The sequence below is a fragment of the Chaetodon trifascialis genome, chromosome 10, assembly GCF_039877785.1.
Source record: "Chaetodon trifascialis isolate fChaTrf1 chromosome 10, fChaTrf1.hap1, whole genome shotgun sequence".
In the NCBI taxonomy this organism is placed as follows: Eukaryota; Metazoa; Chordata; class Actinopteri; order Chaetodontiformes; family Chaetodontidae; genus Chaetodon; species Chaetodon trifascialis.
In genome coordinates this window covers 24286296-24302669 of record NC_092065.1, presented here as the reverse complement: position 1 = coordinate 24302669, position 16374 = coordinate 24286296, and the positions used below count along the sequence as shown (strand labels likewise).

Sequence of the window (16374 nt, the reverse complement as noted above, 5' to 3'; positions counted from 1 at the left end):
GCTTATGGCTGTGCAAAACACAATATGTCGCTCTATCGGTTCATATACAGACTGGTCAGACCTCCTTACCTTGGAAGCCAGGTGGGCAGACGATGAGCGCCTGCTGGAAGGGGTCGGGCCGGGCAGCGCAGAGTTGAGGAGCCCCCGGCTGCAGGGGCATGCTCCTCTGGGCCACGGCTGCCATGGAGGCAGCGGAGGGCTGGTAGAGTGCAGATTGGTAGTTTAGTATGGAGACATCAGGACTTGCAAAGGAAAGGGTGGCATTGTTGGTGGAGGAGGGAGCCAGGTTGGTGGCCTAAAGGAATGATGGGACCAAAATAAAAATCATGAGAGTGGAGGTACTGATGGGAGTGACAGGGAAGTGGAGGTGCTCCAAGGAGGGAGGGGGTGAACAGCAGGCATGGCAAAAAAACAGGAAGATAACAATATTCTCACAAAATAATGCACATGTAAAGATGCAAAAGCAACCAGCAGATCAAGAGAAGATGGATGGTGGGGCATCCATCATTGATGAGAGCCGATGGAAGAATAAAGAAATTGGACGACTGATTTGAAAGTGCCTTAAAATATGCAGACTGTTGATTTGATTAATTAGAGGGGGAGAAAGAATGTGAGGAGGGATGCAATCAATTCTACAATTCTTAGAATAATCAGCCGTCAATGAGCAAAATGCCACCAGAGTGCGTTTAGTTATTTTCTATCACTTACAAACGGTTCTCCTGTAGACCAGAATAATGCACCGCTGCACAGGAAATGTTTACCGTCTGTGATGATGAGCTGAACGTGAATTTATTGATGCTTCCTCAGCACACAATTTTGCTACAATAAACCATGCAGCAACATTAACATCTCCCTTATGATCACGCTTGAATGATGAGTGCGAAAATAAGGACTCGCAATATGTAAGTCTGTTTAAATGTAAATGTTAGAAAATCAATATGAACCAATATAGTGAGCAGCAGCAAAATTTGACATGTCACGTCACAGCTTCCCTATCAAGCTTCTAAATCAATGTGCCTGACAAGAGCAATATTTCAAAGCCAGCAGTCATTGTATAATTACGTAAGCTTAGGCAACTCCAGCACGTCTTGACCATTAATAAGACATGTGGAATACTAAGACTGCCGGGGAACATCCTAGATACAAACAAATGCTTTTAAGAGACACCGTTTGCTCAGCTCGTAAGTAGTATTTGCTCCACAAGACAGCGTCTAATTTTAGACCTTTCATTAAGCGTACGTAGGGGCGGAGGGAAATACAGAGACGACGCTTTCATTTTTCATTTGCTCTCTTTAGCGTGTTCAATGAACACCAGGGGAGGGAACATAATCAATACAGCAATGTGGTATTCATCATACACAAGCACAGAAGCAGCAAAATACAAGCCAAAGATGCATTCCAGCCTTGCAAATGAATCGAGCTGAATAAATCACTAACTTAAGTCTGTCTATATGCCCGGAGAGCCAGGCGCGGAAAAGACAAGCTGAGGGAATGTTAATCCATTTAAATCACAGCAAGATGGGGTTTTTGTCGCATGCTACATAGTGTGAGCCGGCTCGATATAGTTGGTGATAAAGAACTCTGTTTACTAAAGAGAGGGGTGGGGGGAGCAGGAGTTCTGGAAAACCTTGCAACCCGACGCTCGGTGATTCCGGCATAAGCCAAAAGTCAGCAGTTTCAATTCACAGACCGTACGGGAACGAAGCGGTAAAGCACCACAGGCTCAACCCAGGGAAATGGGAGGAAAGAAGAGAAGACAGAGGCGGACAGGAGTGAGAGGAGGGAAAAAGAGAGGAAGCCTGGTAAAGGGATTCTTAAGGCTTGAAAGCCCCAGAATGCAAGGCAAGCAGGAAGTGGGGCTTGTCATGTGTGTAATCAGCACTTTGTGACAATCCCATAGGACCTGGGGCACAGACAGAAACGCAGGCAGACAGATATACATGCACCAAGGCAGAGAGGCAGACCAGCGAGGATGGAATCATGCAGAAAGACAGACAGGAAGAGGGGACAGAAAAAAATACACCACGGGGACAAATAGCTGCTTGCAGGCTGCAAAGCTGTTCAACTACTGACAATTGGATTTTTAAAATTTTAAAATACAATTATTTGGTTAAGAAAACATCTGACTGGGTATGTGCGTGAGATGCATCTTTCATGTTGTTGTTTGAGGGCTTCAGCTCAGTTTGATTTATCCATCGTGACACGTGTGCATTAAAGTCTATGTACATTTAAACATACAGTGCATAATGCAGTGTTCTCCAAACAGGTGCTTCAGGTGACCACCTCATTTTAGAGGACACACAGATTTTTATTTTTATCTGTGGTTTTAGCTCCTTCCAGTCATCATTTGATTGGAACCCACTGTGGAAACACAGCTAAAATAGTTGACATACTTGCATCCAGCACGATAAAAGCTGACTATCAGCATACTGAGCGAGGATGTTTGTCTTTCAGCTTTACCTGGCTGTGCACAGTGTTGAGCTGGTTGTTGAAGGTCATGGTGAGGTTAGTGGAGGTGCTGGGGGCCACATGGGTGATAAAGGGCGTCTTGCTCTGGTTGACTGTGTCGTACATGTTGACACGACGCTTGCAGATCTCCATGTTTTGGAAGCACGACTTGACGCTGCAGACGGAGACAGAGAGGGGATGAGTGCTGCGTCTTATCAGACGTTATTTCACCGTTCCAAATGATGATTACACAAACAACAACAGGGCAGCTCGTACTGTGTGCTGTGTGGGAAATCGAGGAGGTGTGACATAGTGACGAAGGGGTGGTTGAGCGTTTCGATAGGGGTGATCCTCTTGTCTGCGTCAATGGTCAACATCTTGGTTAACAGGTCGATGAACTCCCTCCTGTCAGCCTTCTCCGCCAGCATGTCGCTCCCCTCCAGATCTGATGTCATGTTCACCTGGAGGCACAAAACAAACACACAAGCATGTCAGCACTTCAAATCCGTCTTCAATGGCTGATTGAGCATTCAAGGTCTCCAACATTTCTGCAGACGACAGACAAAAATCTCTCACGCAGCTCATTCCCACACAGAGGCCTATTAATACTCACAAGGCCTCATCAGTTAGGGTGTCAGCCTGTGTGCGTTTGCACGTGTGTGTGTGTGTGTGTGTGTGTGTGTGTGTCTGTGAGTGTGTCACAGGGCCCAGTGATAACCTTGCACCTTAGTGACATTATAAACATTTGCGCTGGTATTTATAGCACAACTTGGAATATCTCCTGGCGCCTACGCTGAGATTTTTATCTATTCCTGAGATGTTAAAACAAACAAAAAACATGAACCCAATAAACACTGCCATTGGCTAGATGTTAAAAAAACCCTTTCACAAATTTGGAGAGTGCCTCTGAGAAAGCTGACATGAGACAACTTAACCTAAATATGTTCTGAGGCAGTTCTGGGAAGCTGCCTCGAAACGTCGTGTTGTTTCATCTGTATTAAACATTGCGGATTAGCTTTGTGGATAAACACTAGGCAAAGGAGATTTCTGCAGATTTTTCCTTTAATGGAAAACAACATAACTAGGAAGAATTGATTTGTTAGGCCAAGGACTAATTCTGGGGACTTTGTTTACGTTTAGGGTTGTCATGTGGGGTACTGAATGAAGCAAGTGGGACAAGGTCATCATATAGCAAGCCTGGGCTTAAGCCAACAAGCACAGTCAGGCAGTGCAAGGACGGAGACAGGGACAGTGGCAACAGACAGGCAGCCTTGTTTATTGTGACTGCCATGCAGAGGTAGCAGGCCTGTTTTTAATAAAGACGCAGTGCTTATCTGTGGGCCTGCTCCAGGGGCTATCAGATGTGCTGCCAGTCAACACTGCAAATCTGATTCAATTCTCTTTCTCTATGCAGGTTATTCAGGCTCTGTAACCATTCCTCTCTGCTTGCCATCTCCACTGGCTGTGATAAAGGAATAATCTGGAGAATGAGGTGAGAAATAATCACATCGTCCTCTGCTAGTCAAAGAGATGACTTTGGGAACTGTACGCAGTTTGGTTGCACATGCACAGCAGGTGGGAGTTGACTGAGGTGCGCCACAATAATCAGACTGGATATGAAGAGGAAAATGTGTTTTGCCATCATCCATTAAATTAAGGTGTGTGAATTTACTAGACAGAAAATGTATTTTCATACTTAATTTTCTTCCAATAACAGCAAAGGCAACATTTGACATTTTCTTATCTTGAATTAAGATGAAAATGGTCACTATGAAACTTAAAGGGCTTCAGCTAACATGGTCAGCCTTGCGTGTCTCGCATGTCAACTGCTGTTTATGGAGCCACATCTGTGCCACTGACATGCCACTCTGGAGTAAGGGCAGGGATGGCAGATGTCGAGCGGAGAGGCAGATTGGGCTACGCCTCAGGAGATGTGGAGCGAGGCGTGCCGGATGCATGCCTGTCTTCTGCACAGCAAGGCAGCATGTGCAGATTTACCCCGAAACTTATTTTCTCAGCAGGAAGAGGAGCAGAGGAAAGGAAAAGTGTGCTTGTAAGTGCATGTGATAGAAGAAAGATATGCTAAGGACCATGTTGCTCCCTCTGCCATGCTTTCACCCCTATCAACGGAGATATTGAAGGATTGCAGATCAAAGTGAGTGCATTTTCGAGCAGTGCCGGCCTTCCTTCCATCTGCATCAGGCCTCCAGCAGGGTCCTGCATTTGCTGTAAGTTGGTCTCTGATTTACTCAAATTAGATATACTTGTGACTAAAGCCTCCCCACATTTCCCATGACTGAAAGGAGGTTCATTATCTCTTCCTGGCACCCAGCCTCTCTGTCTTTCTGGGCCTTCAGCTATATCATCCATTATACACGCAGAGACAGATGTCCACAATGCTGACTTGTTTATATGGTCGGGGTAGTGAGATGGGGCAAAGCAGGCAGTTTTCTCCCACACTAACTGTGTGCAGCTCTGCTGTGTCTCCTCTGTGTTTTCTGAGGAAGATGGGACACAGAGCTTGAAGCATAGGAGACAGAGATGACCCAGGGGATATCATACCAGTGCAGGTTGGTTTCATTAAACTCTGTGCTGCATGTGTGTCCGTGAGTGTGCGGTAACTGTAAATTCAACAAGCCCGGGCAGCTATACTATCTTGTCCCAGCCGACTGCGTGTTATTCCAGACAGGCCAGACATCGGCCCTAGGCGCTACTGGACAACCATAATTGTCTCCATCATTTCAGCCACTACATGCATCCATGTGGACAGTTTCCAGAGGCTGCTGCTGGTTGTGTACCGAGGTGGCCAAAAGAAATAATTCACCTGCTTAACTCTTATCTCTTGGCTAGTCATTATCAGAGGCAGGATCGGGGTGCATGATGACAAGAGAGTGCTGTCACAGATTCGAAGGGCCCTGGGAAAAACATTGTAATTTTCCATCACCGCTGCCATATCTGCCAGCAGAACCAGTATTTGGCCAAGTGAGAGTGAACAAAACAACACTCACTATCATCTCACTGTCAGGCACGTCCTATCAAAATGCCATGGCTACATGTGAACTTTCCCACCGCGGAGAGATGCATTCACTCTGAGTCACAGAGGACAGTGACATCAGATGTAGCCATGTTCAGTAGCAGTGCTTTTCCATATATAAGTCTGCCATATAAGTCACTTCCTGGGGTTATGTAAGATCTTCTAAACAAACAGACTCCCATAGGTGACATGCAGAGCTGCAGAGGGAGAGGGGCTAACCAGCTGAGTCACACAGACACAACATGGTGCTGGTCCCACTGAGCTGCTCTGCAAAACTGGTTTAGACCCTCTGTGTGTGTGAATGTGTGTGCGTGTTAGTGAGAATGAGGGCGACAGAGAGTCAACGCTTCGTACCTTTACGCTCCACATGCTTACATGCACTATAGACGTACAAAGTGAAGACATAGCCACAACACTCACTCTGTCTTAAATAAGAAAACAAACCGTAGATATAAAACATGTTAACCAGTCTCACCACATGTTCTGCTCAAACGTCTGTCTGTAACTTATTAGATAGTGGTTAAGCAAAATGAAGAGCAGAAGCAAGGGTTGAGCAGGGGTTTCAGTGAACAGATGCTTTCATTTCACTCTGCAAAATTCTATATAGCAGCAGAGCTACACCGCATCTGGAGATCAGGCCTTGGCAGGATAAATATTTTAAAGGATTTCAAATATGTGATAGATAATTCGCGGGATGTGATGGATCAAACTGGCCCGGAACCTGAGCAGACCCATCGGTGGAGGCTTCAAATGCAAGACAGGTGGGTGTGTTTGAAGCAAAAGACAGAGCAAAAGCGAATAACTTATCTATCGTCCAATTCATGAGACTAGAAGAGTCGTGCTTTGTGACAGTGTAACAGCATACCTGCGCCATATCATCCAAGCAGTTGAAGATGTACTTGCGAGCCTCCTTGGACTTGATCCCCGTTTCACCCTCGTGATCCTCTGGAGTCTGCGGGAGACAAGAAGCAGATGTTCCTCTCAAATCCCATCACACTTCCCCTCTGGAAACGCACTATTTACATTTGGCTCATTACAGCCTCTTGTTGTTGATGTGCAGCAGGACTCAGCTTGCCCTCTGAGCAACCCTGGGGTAGCACACAAACACTCATCTAACAACCAGGGAAGATGGGGGAGACTGCATGCGGAGGCACACACCATATCACCGGGACAATATGCAGAATCTACACACACACACATGTTTGACACATGTTTACGTAAACTATATGAAAAACTAATCTGTGTTGACTGTAGAACCCTCCTGACTGAACACATGATATTTTTAATTACAGTCAGCAAAGCAATGCAGCTGCTGTTAACATGGAAACACATGGCAAGGTCAACTTCAAGCTGAGCAATCTCTTCAGAGTGAAAAAAAAAGAGGTCAGGAGGCCTTGAGGTTTGATTTTCCACATATCAAAGACACTAGAAAATCATCTTGTTACAGCAGTAACAAGTGAAAGCTAATAATCCGTCTATGTGTCTTCTGTGTCTCTGTGTGTCTTCCCCACAAGGCTGCTGTTCAGAAACCCCCTTGTTTAAACTGACAACAGTGTGTTTTAAAAGGCCTCATTAGCACATAGGTCATGAGGAGGACTGAGAAATTCTTAAATGTGAGTACAAACATGAAAAATTTGCACAATCCTTACACGACAGCTGCTAAAAGCCCATCGGCAGCTGACTTGAGAGCACATACACTGTATTATTATACATTTTCATATCAGGGTGGGGTGACTCATTCTGGAGAAAGATTGATGATGTTTGCTGGATTTCAAATTCACTGAATATCTGGCTGTCCATTCTGTGCGTGCAGTGAAAAAATCAGTTTTTTGTACAAAAAGCAACTCAACACTATTACAGCTGATGAGCAACAGGTGGCGTTCGTGCCCGTGCACAGGGGAGGTGGGAGGGGAGGGGAGATGGGGTGAGCGGGAGGGACGGTGAATCCGGCATGCTAACATGTAATCACACTGTGAAGAAGGAGAGACAGCAATATCAGCAGTCTTTCTCCAGATTCACCCCACCTTTAAAGGCCAATCAGCATCATCCATTGTGGTGAGTGTGGTATGTTACTGGCATTCATAAGGAACAAATGCAGCGGGCTCTTGGAAACAGATCAATCCTCGGCACAGCAGACATGGCAAAAACACTGCCATGCCCTGCAGAGATGGATCAGTATTTGCGGTTCGATACAGTCAAGAACTCAGTGAGGAAATTCACTGGGTGCACAAGAAAGTTCAACTTAAGTTAATGGGGGTAAAAAAGAAAGGAGCAGACGTCCTTATTGAGTGGCCTATATAGAGGGACAGTGGGAGGGGGTTAGAGCAGACACCCTCTGAGCTGGAGTCATCAGGCTGGGCTCCCATTTGCCAAATCCTCTCACACAGATCCATTTTGCTCTCATTACCCTCTCACGTTGTTTATAGCCAGAAACAGGGTCATAAATGCCTCACACAGTGTAGCCAGGCCTTCTGGGATATCAATCACAGGCGCTGCCTGCAAAAATATCACCTGCTCCTAGAAGGATGTTCTCGATGGTACCAGCTTGAAATGTGTGGGCGTTTGTGTGTATGCGTCTGCGTCATTCCAGCTGTACCTTAAGTCTCCAGAGAGGATAGGTGGAGTCTGGGTCTCTGTTGAAGAACCTGGTGGTCTTCGTCCCTGCACTCAACAGATACTCTGCAGGCAGACCCTGTGTCTGTGAGATGTACCGGATCTGCAAGACATGACATGAAAAATGCATTTGAGACTTTTCACATCATATGCATGATTGAACCATAAGTTGCATTTAATTGGGGAGCACTGTGAATCTTTCCCACTGATGCTATAAAAAGGCTAAAACTTAAGGGTGGATGTTCTTTTGGCAGTTTGAAAATCTAGGCTGACATGAACTACTCCAGGCTTGTCTGGCTGAAATATGCATAGCACCCAAACATGACCTCAGCTCAAGAGTACAAGATTGATTTGAGAGTTGTAAATGAGACACTTTGCGAAGTTTTCTGGCTTGTGAAAAATCAGGCAAGCTTGTTCAGTGATGGAGCACAACTTGCTCAAGGTTTTCCCACTGAGCCTCGTCTGACTGATAGAGAGAGGGGAACGCGGCAATGTCTTGCTCTGGAGCACAGGGGCTGCGCTAATTGGACAAGTGGCTCTGTGGCATCTGTTCAGATAAACAGGGAGGCTGCGCAAGAATCATCAGGGGCTGTCAGGGGGATTGGAGAAGCATCCCACCCACCCTAACACACTCGCAAGCACACACTCAGAGAACACACGCGAATGCATGCGCATAAACATAACTGCATGTGAACTCTGATGTGTGTGCTTGCACCCAAACAATTTGAAAGGCCAAGCAGCCATTATATGTTACCTGATCGTACTCTGAGGCTCCGGGGTACAGGGGCCATCCCAGGAAGAGCTCGGCTATCACACAGCCCAGGGACCACATGTCTATGGCCTCACAGAACGGCAGGCCCAGGATGATCTCCGGAGCCCTGTAGACAGAGAAAACACACAGCATGGTTAGAAATCAGACATTTTTCTCACAATAAATGTGTAAGACTGAGCTATAATTGGAGAAAATACAGATACATTGTAAATGTGGCATGACTACACTGTCATTTCCAATATCCAGTCATATCTGTAAAAGCCTTGTGAGGAGTTTTCTTTCACACCTCCTGTGAGCTCATGGAGAGCAGCCCAGCGTAGTACACACAGGTCAGCAGAGAAAATAATCTGCGCTGCACATGTAGGAGTGAGCTGGAGACTGTCCACAAATATTAGCAACATTCCCAAAGCCAATGCCATTTAATTAGAAGACACACACACACACACACACACACACAGGCGTACACATTTTTGCACTCTTCCACAGAACCACACCGAGAAAATTCAATGAATCCTCAGTGTCTGAAGGCTGTTATGTTATCTTAACACTGATCACTCAATGCAGCCTTGAAAAAGGCTTGAAATCTATCTTCACTAAAGTTGCAGCCAATAAGGAACTTGTTTAGGTTGTTTCCAAGGTGCCAGATGCAGATAAGTGACTGATAACCATGCAGCATCAAACCCTGAGCCCCCAGACACGGGCGCTGTGTAGAGGTAGAGGGGGATGTTTACGGAGTTTTACAGTCCACAGCCACAAAGCAATGTGGAAGCAATTATACCATGAAAATAAAACCAACAGAAATATTCTGTACAGCGTGCAATGAGCCTCATCCAGGCTGTTAGTCGGCGACACATTCATGTACAGTCATATAAACACACGCACGCACACAGCGATGCACAAAGAGTCCATTTCAGTGGGAGAAGAGATAAATATCTATGATTTGATAAAAAAGAAGAAATATCGTTTCAGTTATTCGAGCAGCACTGCGCTCCAAAACAATTTCCAACTTTCGTTCAACATGTTTTATATCTTGTCAGAAAGACTAATGCACCTCTTGTGAGCTCACGTCTCTGATGGGGCTTAAAATAGCCAAGAACGCAGTGACCCTGCTCTGTTTTACCTATCGGTGAAAATTAGTCACTAAGCTCCAAAAAAATTGATCTGCGCTAACGGAAACAAGCAGACGACTTGTCCTCTCTGTAACTTCAATCTGGACTGAACTACGGAAAACTGAAATCCCTCTCTATCTATCAATAACACATTATTAGCATGACACACAGATCAGAGGAGCTTAGGGCTGATCTTGGAAAGTTGCTCATTCGTAGCTGTGTTCACAACGCTGATTGCTGCTGACCATGGTAACGAGGCTAGCCCTCCTCCCTGAGCCCAGGCGGGCTCTGGCAGAGTCTCGGTCTCAGATAGAGAAACGAGCGGGCCTGGCCTCGATCCCACTGGAACAGTAGGCACCAGGGAAACGGAGAATGTGGAAAGCAGCATGTGGGGACGCTATAGAACTTTATAGGCCTGCAGGGGGGCGATGGGTAAGCGCTCCAAGGGCAGCTCTTGGGCTTGGAGAGAATGAATGAACATACCTTGCATACTTAAAAGCAAATTTCCAACTGTAGCCCTTTGCCCTCCATTCACTGCTCGCTGACGGAAAGGCAAAGTGAAAAGAGGGCACAGGCAATTCATTGTGTACTGAGATATGTCTAATGTGGAGAGGCAGACGACAGGGCAGACGATGAGATACTACAGAAGAGAAACAAAACTGGAGTTCAAGAGCGGCGGAGACACAAATAAAGCAAATGAGGGGGAGCAATGCTCAGTGAAGAGCTCCTGTCACGGAGGGTGGTTATTGGGGTCTTGGGGCAGCAGTGGAACAGACACCAAGACAACACTCTAGCAACCGTATCTTAGGGCGCCATTACGCACCAATACAAAGACACCTTCACACACAATGAGCTGAGACGTCTATCAAGGGGCTGCCAAAGAGGCATAAAGGAGCCTGCGAGGAGGTGATAGCAGGGGGGACATCGAGGTCTACTGAAGGTAGGAAAGAGAAGAGATGGACACCCGGCCTGGGGTCAGCATGATCCTCCTCTAACAGCCTGTCAGAATGGCCAGACTTTCACTGTGGCCATAAGGGAGAACAAATTTGGACACCAAGGTAAGACACTAGAAAAGTAATGTTCAAGCAAGCAAGGTTGTCCCTTTTTACCTTCAGCAGGAGAAATGTGAGGAATTCATAAGCACATATTCATAAACACACTTAACTGTCTTATTATCCAGCATTGCTTTGGAGTCTGGTTCAAATTAAAGTCCTCAGTCAAATCACTTTAAACACTTAAATGACAAAAACTCCTTGACAAACACAGAACAATAGACAGACGTTTGTGAGGATTATGCTCCATTTATATATTCAAATGCCAGTGTTTGTACTTTCAACTCTTTGCTTATCACGCTGTCTGTGCAGAAGTTGATAATGGAAGCAGGCAGCGCTCCATCAACATTACAGAAACAGTGTTCTGCAATATTTTTACGATATAATGAAAGCAATATACTGCAGGCCAGCCCGGCGCCACGTGCACAGTCCAGCACTTCTGCACTGCATTTGTCATCTAAATAGGATTCACACATTCCTACACAAAAACACATAACATGTACCCCCTTATTTGCATGAGTATGAGTTCTCCAAAAACCTCATTTGACTTAGAGAGACCAAAAATATGTGTGAGCCATTGTGAAAAAAATGGCTGTTCGCACAATATGCGGCTGTTTTTTGACTCGGCTGTGAGGAAATTCTTCCTCATCCAAACACATTGTGGAGATGAAAGCCATAGGAAACCCTTTCATCAGATGGTCCGTCAGATCACTGTGACTCCAGCGGACACATGCAGGCCGCAGGACCTTCAACTTTTCCCCCATTTTTTTTGAACCGAGACACTGAACCTATTAACTTCTAACACCAATAATCGTGGTGTGTATTTCGTACTAACTCACAAACAAGCCAAGACTGACCCAGAGCCACATTTAATATTGAAGAAAGGTGTCTTTCACAACAGCCAACCTCAACAAAACCTACTTTCATTAGAGTGATTAGTACCAGGTCTTTAGCTTTAGCACAATGTGTCTATGCATGTGTGTATAGCAGTGTGCCGTGACCACATGGACTTTGCCCTTGTGTGTGATGGAGAGATTTGCTAGTGTTGATGTTATGCTTGGATCCATTTCAGCCTGAATGCTCCAGTGCTCTACTTAGGCTGTTCTCATGGCTCCTCTGCCTCTCACAGAAAGCTCCTCCAGCTCAGCGAAAGAGCGAGAGAGAGAGAGAGAGAGAGAGAGAGAGAGAGAGAGAGAGAGAGCGCAAAGGACGGGAGGAAGGAAGAGAGAGGGAGTAACATCGCTGCTCATGATATGAAACCACAAATGCAAATTTGCCTCTACTAGTGCACCGCTGCCATTGCATGCAAAGCGCCCCACAGCTGTTGCTGATGCAGGCCTTTCACTGGCAGTGATAAACAGCACACACATCTGCGCAGCTCACAAACCTCCTGCTCCTCTCTAGCACCCATTCCTTCCTAAAGTAGTAGAAGAGCACAAGAGACAATTCATGCAGATCATTTCAGCTCGTGATGCTAAATAAGACGCCATATCTCTACTGTGGGTAAAACAGCACACGAGGTGCCAGGTGTTTAGTGGTTTACAGGGATTTAAAGAATTTAAACAAAAAGTGACACCAGAAGAGTAACGTCTTACTCAGAGAAGTTACTTTTAGTCTCTATTTATGGACGTAAATGTCTGTACCAAATTTCATGGCCATCACTCCCACAGTCGTCGAGACATTTCAGTCTTAGCCACAAATGTGAACCTCATGGTGGTGCTAGAGGAGAATCAGGGGATCACATTGTCAACCATAGAGCAACACCACAAGCGTGGCTAAAACCTACATTCTTGTCACCTTGTAATCTCCACAATTTGGGTGCTTGGATACACCATCTGAGCATGCTACATTCAGCTGACACTGCCAATTTATCACCCTTTAAGCTGCACCCCACCTCACTCATCTCCAGTTGGCATGGCTACCACAGACAGTGCCTCTCAGAGGGTGGTGATGAGCTTCTCGCCACAGACCAAAGATGTCACATACAGTACAGACGGTGTGCAAGCCACTGGCTAGCCAGAGGCTTTCTCTGGTTTTCAATGGGGAAGCAACTGCATGAGAGGCCTCAGTGTTCGGGTTAGTGGCTCTGACAGCACTGGCCCTTGACAAAAGAAAGAGGGAGGGTCGGATGAGGAGAAAGGGAGGCAGAGAGAGAGAGAGAGAGGGCAGGAGAGAGAGGGAGAGTCTGCATGCTGACATCCTCCCAGCTGGCCTGGTCATTGATGAGCCCCAGTCCCCTTGGGAGCCAGAGATGGCACAACTCATGAATGGAGCCTTTCTTCTGCCACCCCAGCCCATCCCTACACCTCAGCCCCATCACCCACCCACTCTGCTAGCCCAGCCAATCCCTACACCTCACCCTGCCTCACCATCCACCCCCTCCGTACAACCCCTCTGCCAGCAAAACCCCCTTCAAACCCCTCAAACTAGGGCGCCGAGGCCAGGCTAGCGCCTCCTTCCCCGCTCGCCTGTCCGCCCTCTGCTCTGTTGAACCGTGCCTGCGCTTGGCTAGCCTGCCAGCCCACACACACACACATAAACACACACGCAGACACACTCGCGCAGACACACACACAGTTGACATCACAGGCTGTGTGCATGTCAGGATGTATCCATCAGGCTGACCTTCCCTTAGCTTGGCTCCAGACGGGGGACTGATGGATCCCTGGAACCCTGCGGCATTTACACACACATAAACGCACAACACGCACACGCACATGCCAGTCTATGGTAATGGGTTTGATCTCTTTCCTTTCCATTTCCCAGACTTCATCATTGGGCCTTATGTAACTATGTTTTATTGAATAGGCAAGCAGGCAGTTATAAGTGAAGCAAGTATAGTGGTAAATAAAACCTTACGCTGGGTATGTTGAGAGCACTGTTATGACATAGCGCTGGTTGCAGGGAGAGACAGTCCAGTACTAATAGGAAAAAGCACAAAAAGTACCAGCCATTAACTTTTCTCCCCTCTATCTCCTTCTCTTCTTCCCCATTCCTCCCTTCTCTTTGCCCCTTCCCCTCTCTCCATCCCACGCTTCCATCCCATGCCCTTGCCTAATGTAAAAGGCTGTGAATGACTCCCTTCCTCCCCTGGGGTATTCATCTACATATTCATGCCCTCAAAGGTTCCTCCACAGCCTCTTTGAAGATGCACCATAGAGAAACACTTTTCTAGATATATTGCATGGTGGTCGCTGACTGTGAAATCAATGTGCAGAGTTACATCCCCTACCGTGCACCTGTGGCTCGCAGGACCCCGCCCCAACCCCAGACACACACACACACACACACACACACACACACACACACACACACACACACACACACACACACACACACACACACACACTATACCTTCCCAACAGCTCCACCTGCTCTCACCACATCAGAAATTGCTGCACAGTGCACAAGCCGGGCATAGCAGGACTCATGTAAATGCGCATTTATAGGCAGAGACTGTAGATGGCATTTAAATTTAAACACTGTTCCAGGTGGTTCTGGGAAGGGAAGGGGGAGGGGGACATCGAGACAAGGCAAACTTTTTCACAGAGTCCTTGAGAAATGTTGCCGCAGTCCCCAAGCGGGGGCAACATGCCTGGTGTTCAAGGTCCTGAAAACTTGCCTCCCTCTCTCTTTTTCATTCTGGGAAAGCACTGACGAGACTGCCGCTGTTTTATCAGTTAATGTATAAGCGCTCCCTGTGAGTCCAGCAGGTAATCAAAGCCTATGGAAGGAAAGAGGGAGAGAGCGTATGTTGGGATCGGCATAGGAAGAATTACTCATGAAAAGCATGAGAGTGTCATCCATTCGTTATCTATGACCACTCTGAGGAGGCTGCAGCTGATCCCAGCTGACATTGGGCGAGAGGTGGGGATGAGAGCGATGGTAAAGCAAGAAGCCATAGGGAATTTACATACACGCATCAGCATCTCAACTTCAACAGAAGCCACTCAAATACTTCAAAGCAGGCTAATGTAAAATACGCGTGACAGGTGACTGTTGGCTGGAGCTGATTCAACACTGATTCCCTCTGTTGAATCCTCTGAGCTGCTGAACCTCAGAGGGAGGAAACTGTGAGCTAACATAGATAGCATTTGTACATTCAAAGGCTGCCCCTGTTGCCTCTCCCAGTCTCACCATCTCACATTTAACTCCTCCCTCCGCTTTGAGGCGTTTTATATAATGAAATATTCAGCGGGCAGACAGCCACCCATGTCACTGTGGCACACATGGAGCCCTGTCATCGCAGCGTGACACGGTCAATATTAGCACACACATTCTCTCACATGGCATCACCCTAAGTCATTACACACAAGCTGTTTTTCAAATGACTGTGTTCACGGCAGTGTGAGATAAGGTATCAGATTTACTGTTAGGTAACAGAACATCAAACACATATTTTATTGGCCTGGCAATACGTTCGCTGCTATGGAGACTTTCTCCCCCTTGGAGAAGCGGTGTAGTACCCTTCTCCACCCGCCCCGTCTCTTTCTTCTCCCTCTGCTCGCAGAGCTTCCATTAGCAACACTAACAACTACAAAAACCAAACAATGAGCGCAGCTACAGCACAGCTCAGTTTGTTTAGACGTCTGTGCAGCGCTTCATCGTTCCCTGTTGGTAATTACCTCTATCCTGTGCTTGTTATTATTCTCCAGCATGCAGCTGATCCTATAATACATCTCATTTCCACCTGCAGCCTCCGTCCCCGGCTCTCTGCAGTACCCTCTGTACCCCAACCCCCATTGTCTGGCGCAGGGGTCAAAGGGACAGACCCCTTTCAACTGTGTGGAGGTGGAGGGAGAAATGAGATGAGGCAGGGAAACGGTGGGGTGGGCAAAACAATGGAAGATGGATGCCCCCTGGATCAGCACCCACCCTCACCCTACACACAGATATTCGGTTGCTTCTGCCTCTCTTGTCAAAGGGAAGAGTGCCAGGAAGGATTTGCAGTAGGTAAATGATGGGTATCTGTCAGGCAGTGATGCTCTCTGCGCAAACAGCCTGGTGAGAAGATGTAGGGGCGCAGACAGAGAGGCCCAAGTCTCTCCAGCCTTATTAGGGTAGTGGACTGACAGTCAGACAGTATCAGGCCAGTCTACCAGCCACTGGCCAGACACTGACCCAACCTTCAGGCACATGCAGCTCTGCTCCGACAGACTTGACTCCATGAAAATGAGACTTTAGTGGAATCTGTAAATAATGAACGGGTAATTGAAATCACATCCTGACAGTAAAAAGTACATCTCACACGAGAGATTTTCTTGGAAAGTATTAAATTGCTGCTGCTGACCCTTCAGGATGATGCCATCACACCCTCATACTCCGTTAGTCACTGCTCTCCACTGT

General features: G+C 46.8%; 1 protein-coding gene across 3 annotated transcripts in view; it reads right to left on the bottom strand.

The window, feature by feature from the left end:
* Window positions 1-16374, bottom strand: part of hipk2 (homeodomain interacting protein kinase 2) — a 71312-nt gene that overhangs the window by 13022 nt on the left and 41916 nt on the right. For 2 of the 3 annotated variants that reach the window (XM_070971422.1, XM_070971423.1), the window contains exons 3-8: window positions 8850-8973; window positions 8079-8198; window positions 6348-6434; window positions 2725-2909; window positions 2461-2623; window positions 70-295 (exon numbers count right to left, since the gene is read on the bottom strand). In XM_070971422.1, coding sequence (XP_070827523.1) covers window positions 70-295; window positions 2461-2623; window positions 2725-2909; window positions 6348-6434; window positions 8079-8198; window positions 8850-8973 — 905 coding nt within the window. The remainder of the gene's footprint in view (window positions 1-69; window positions 296-2460; window positions 2624-2724; window positions 2910-6347; window positions 6435-8078; window positions 8199-8849; window positions 8974-16374) is intronic. The other variant, XM_070971424.1, reaches the window with a different exon arrangement.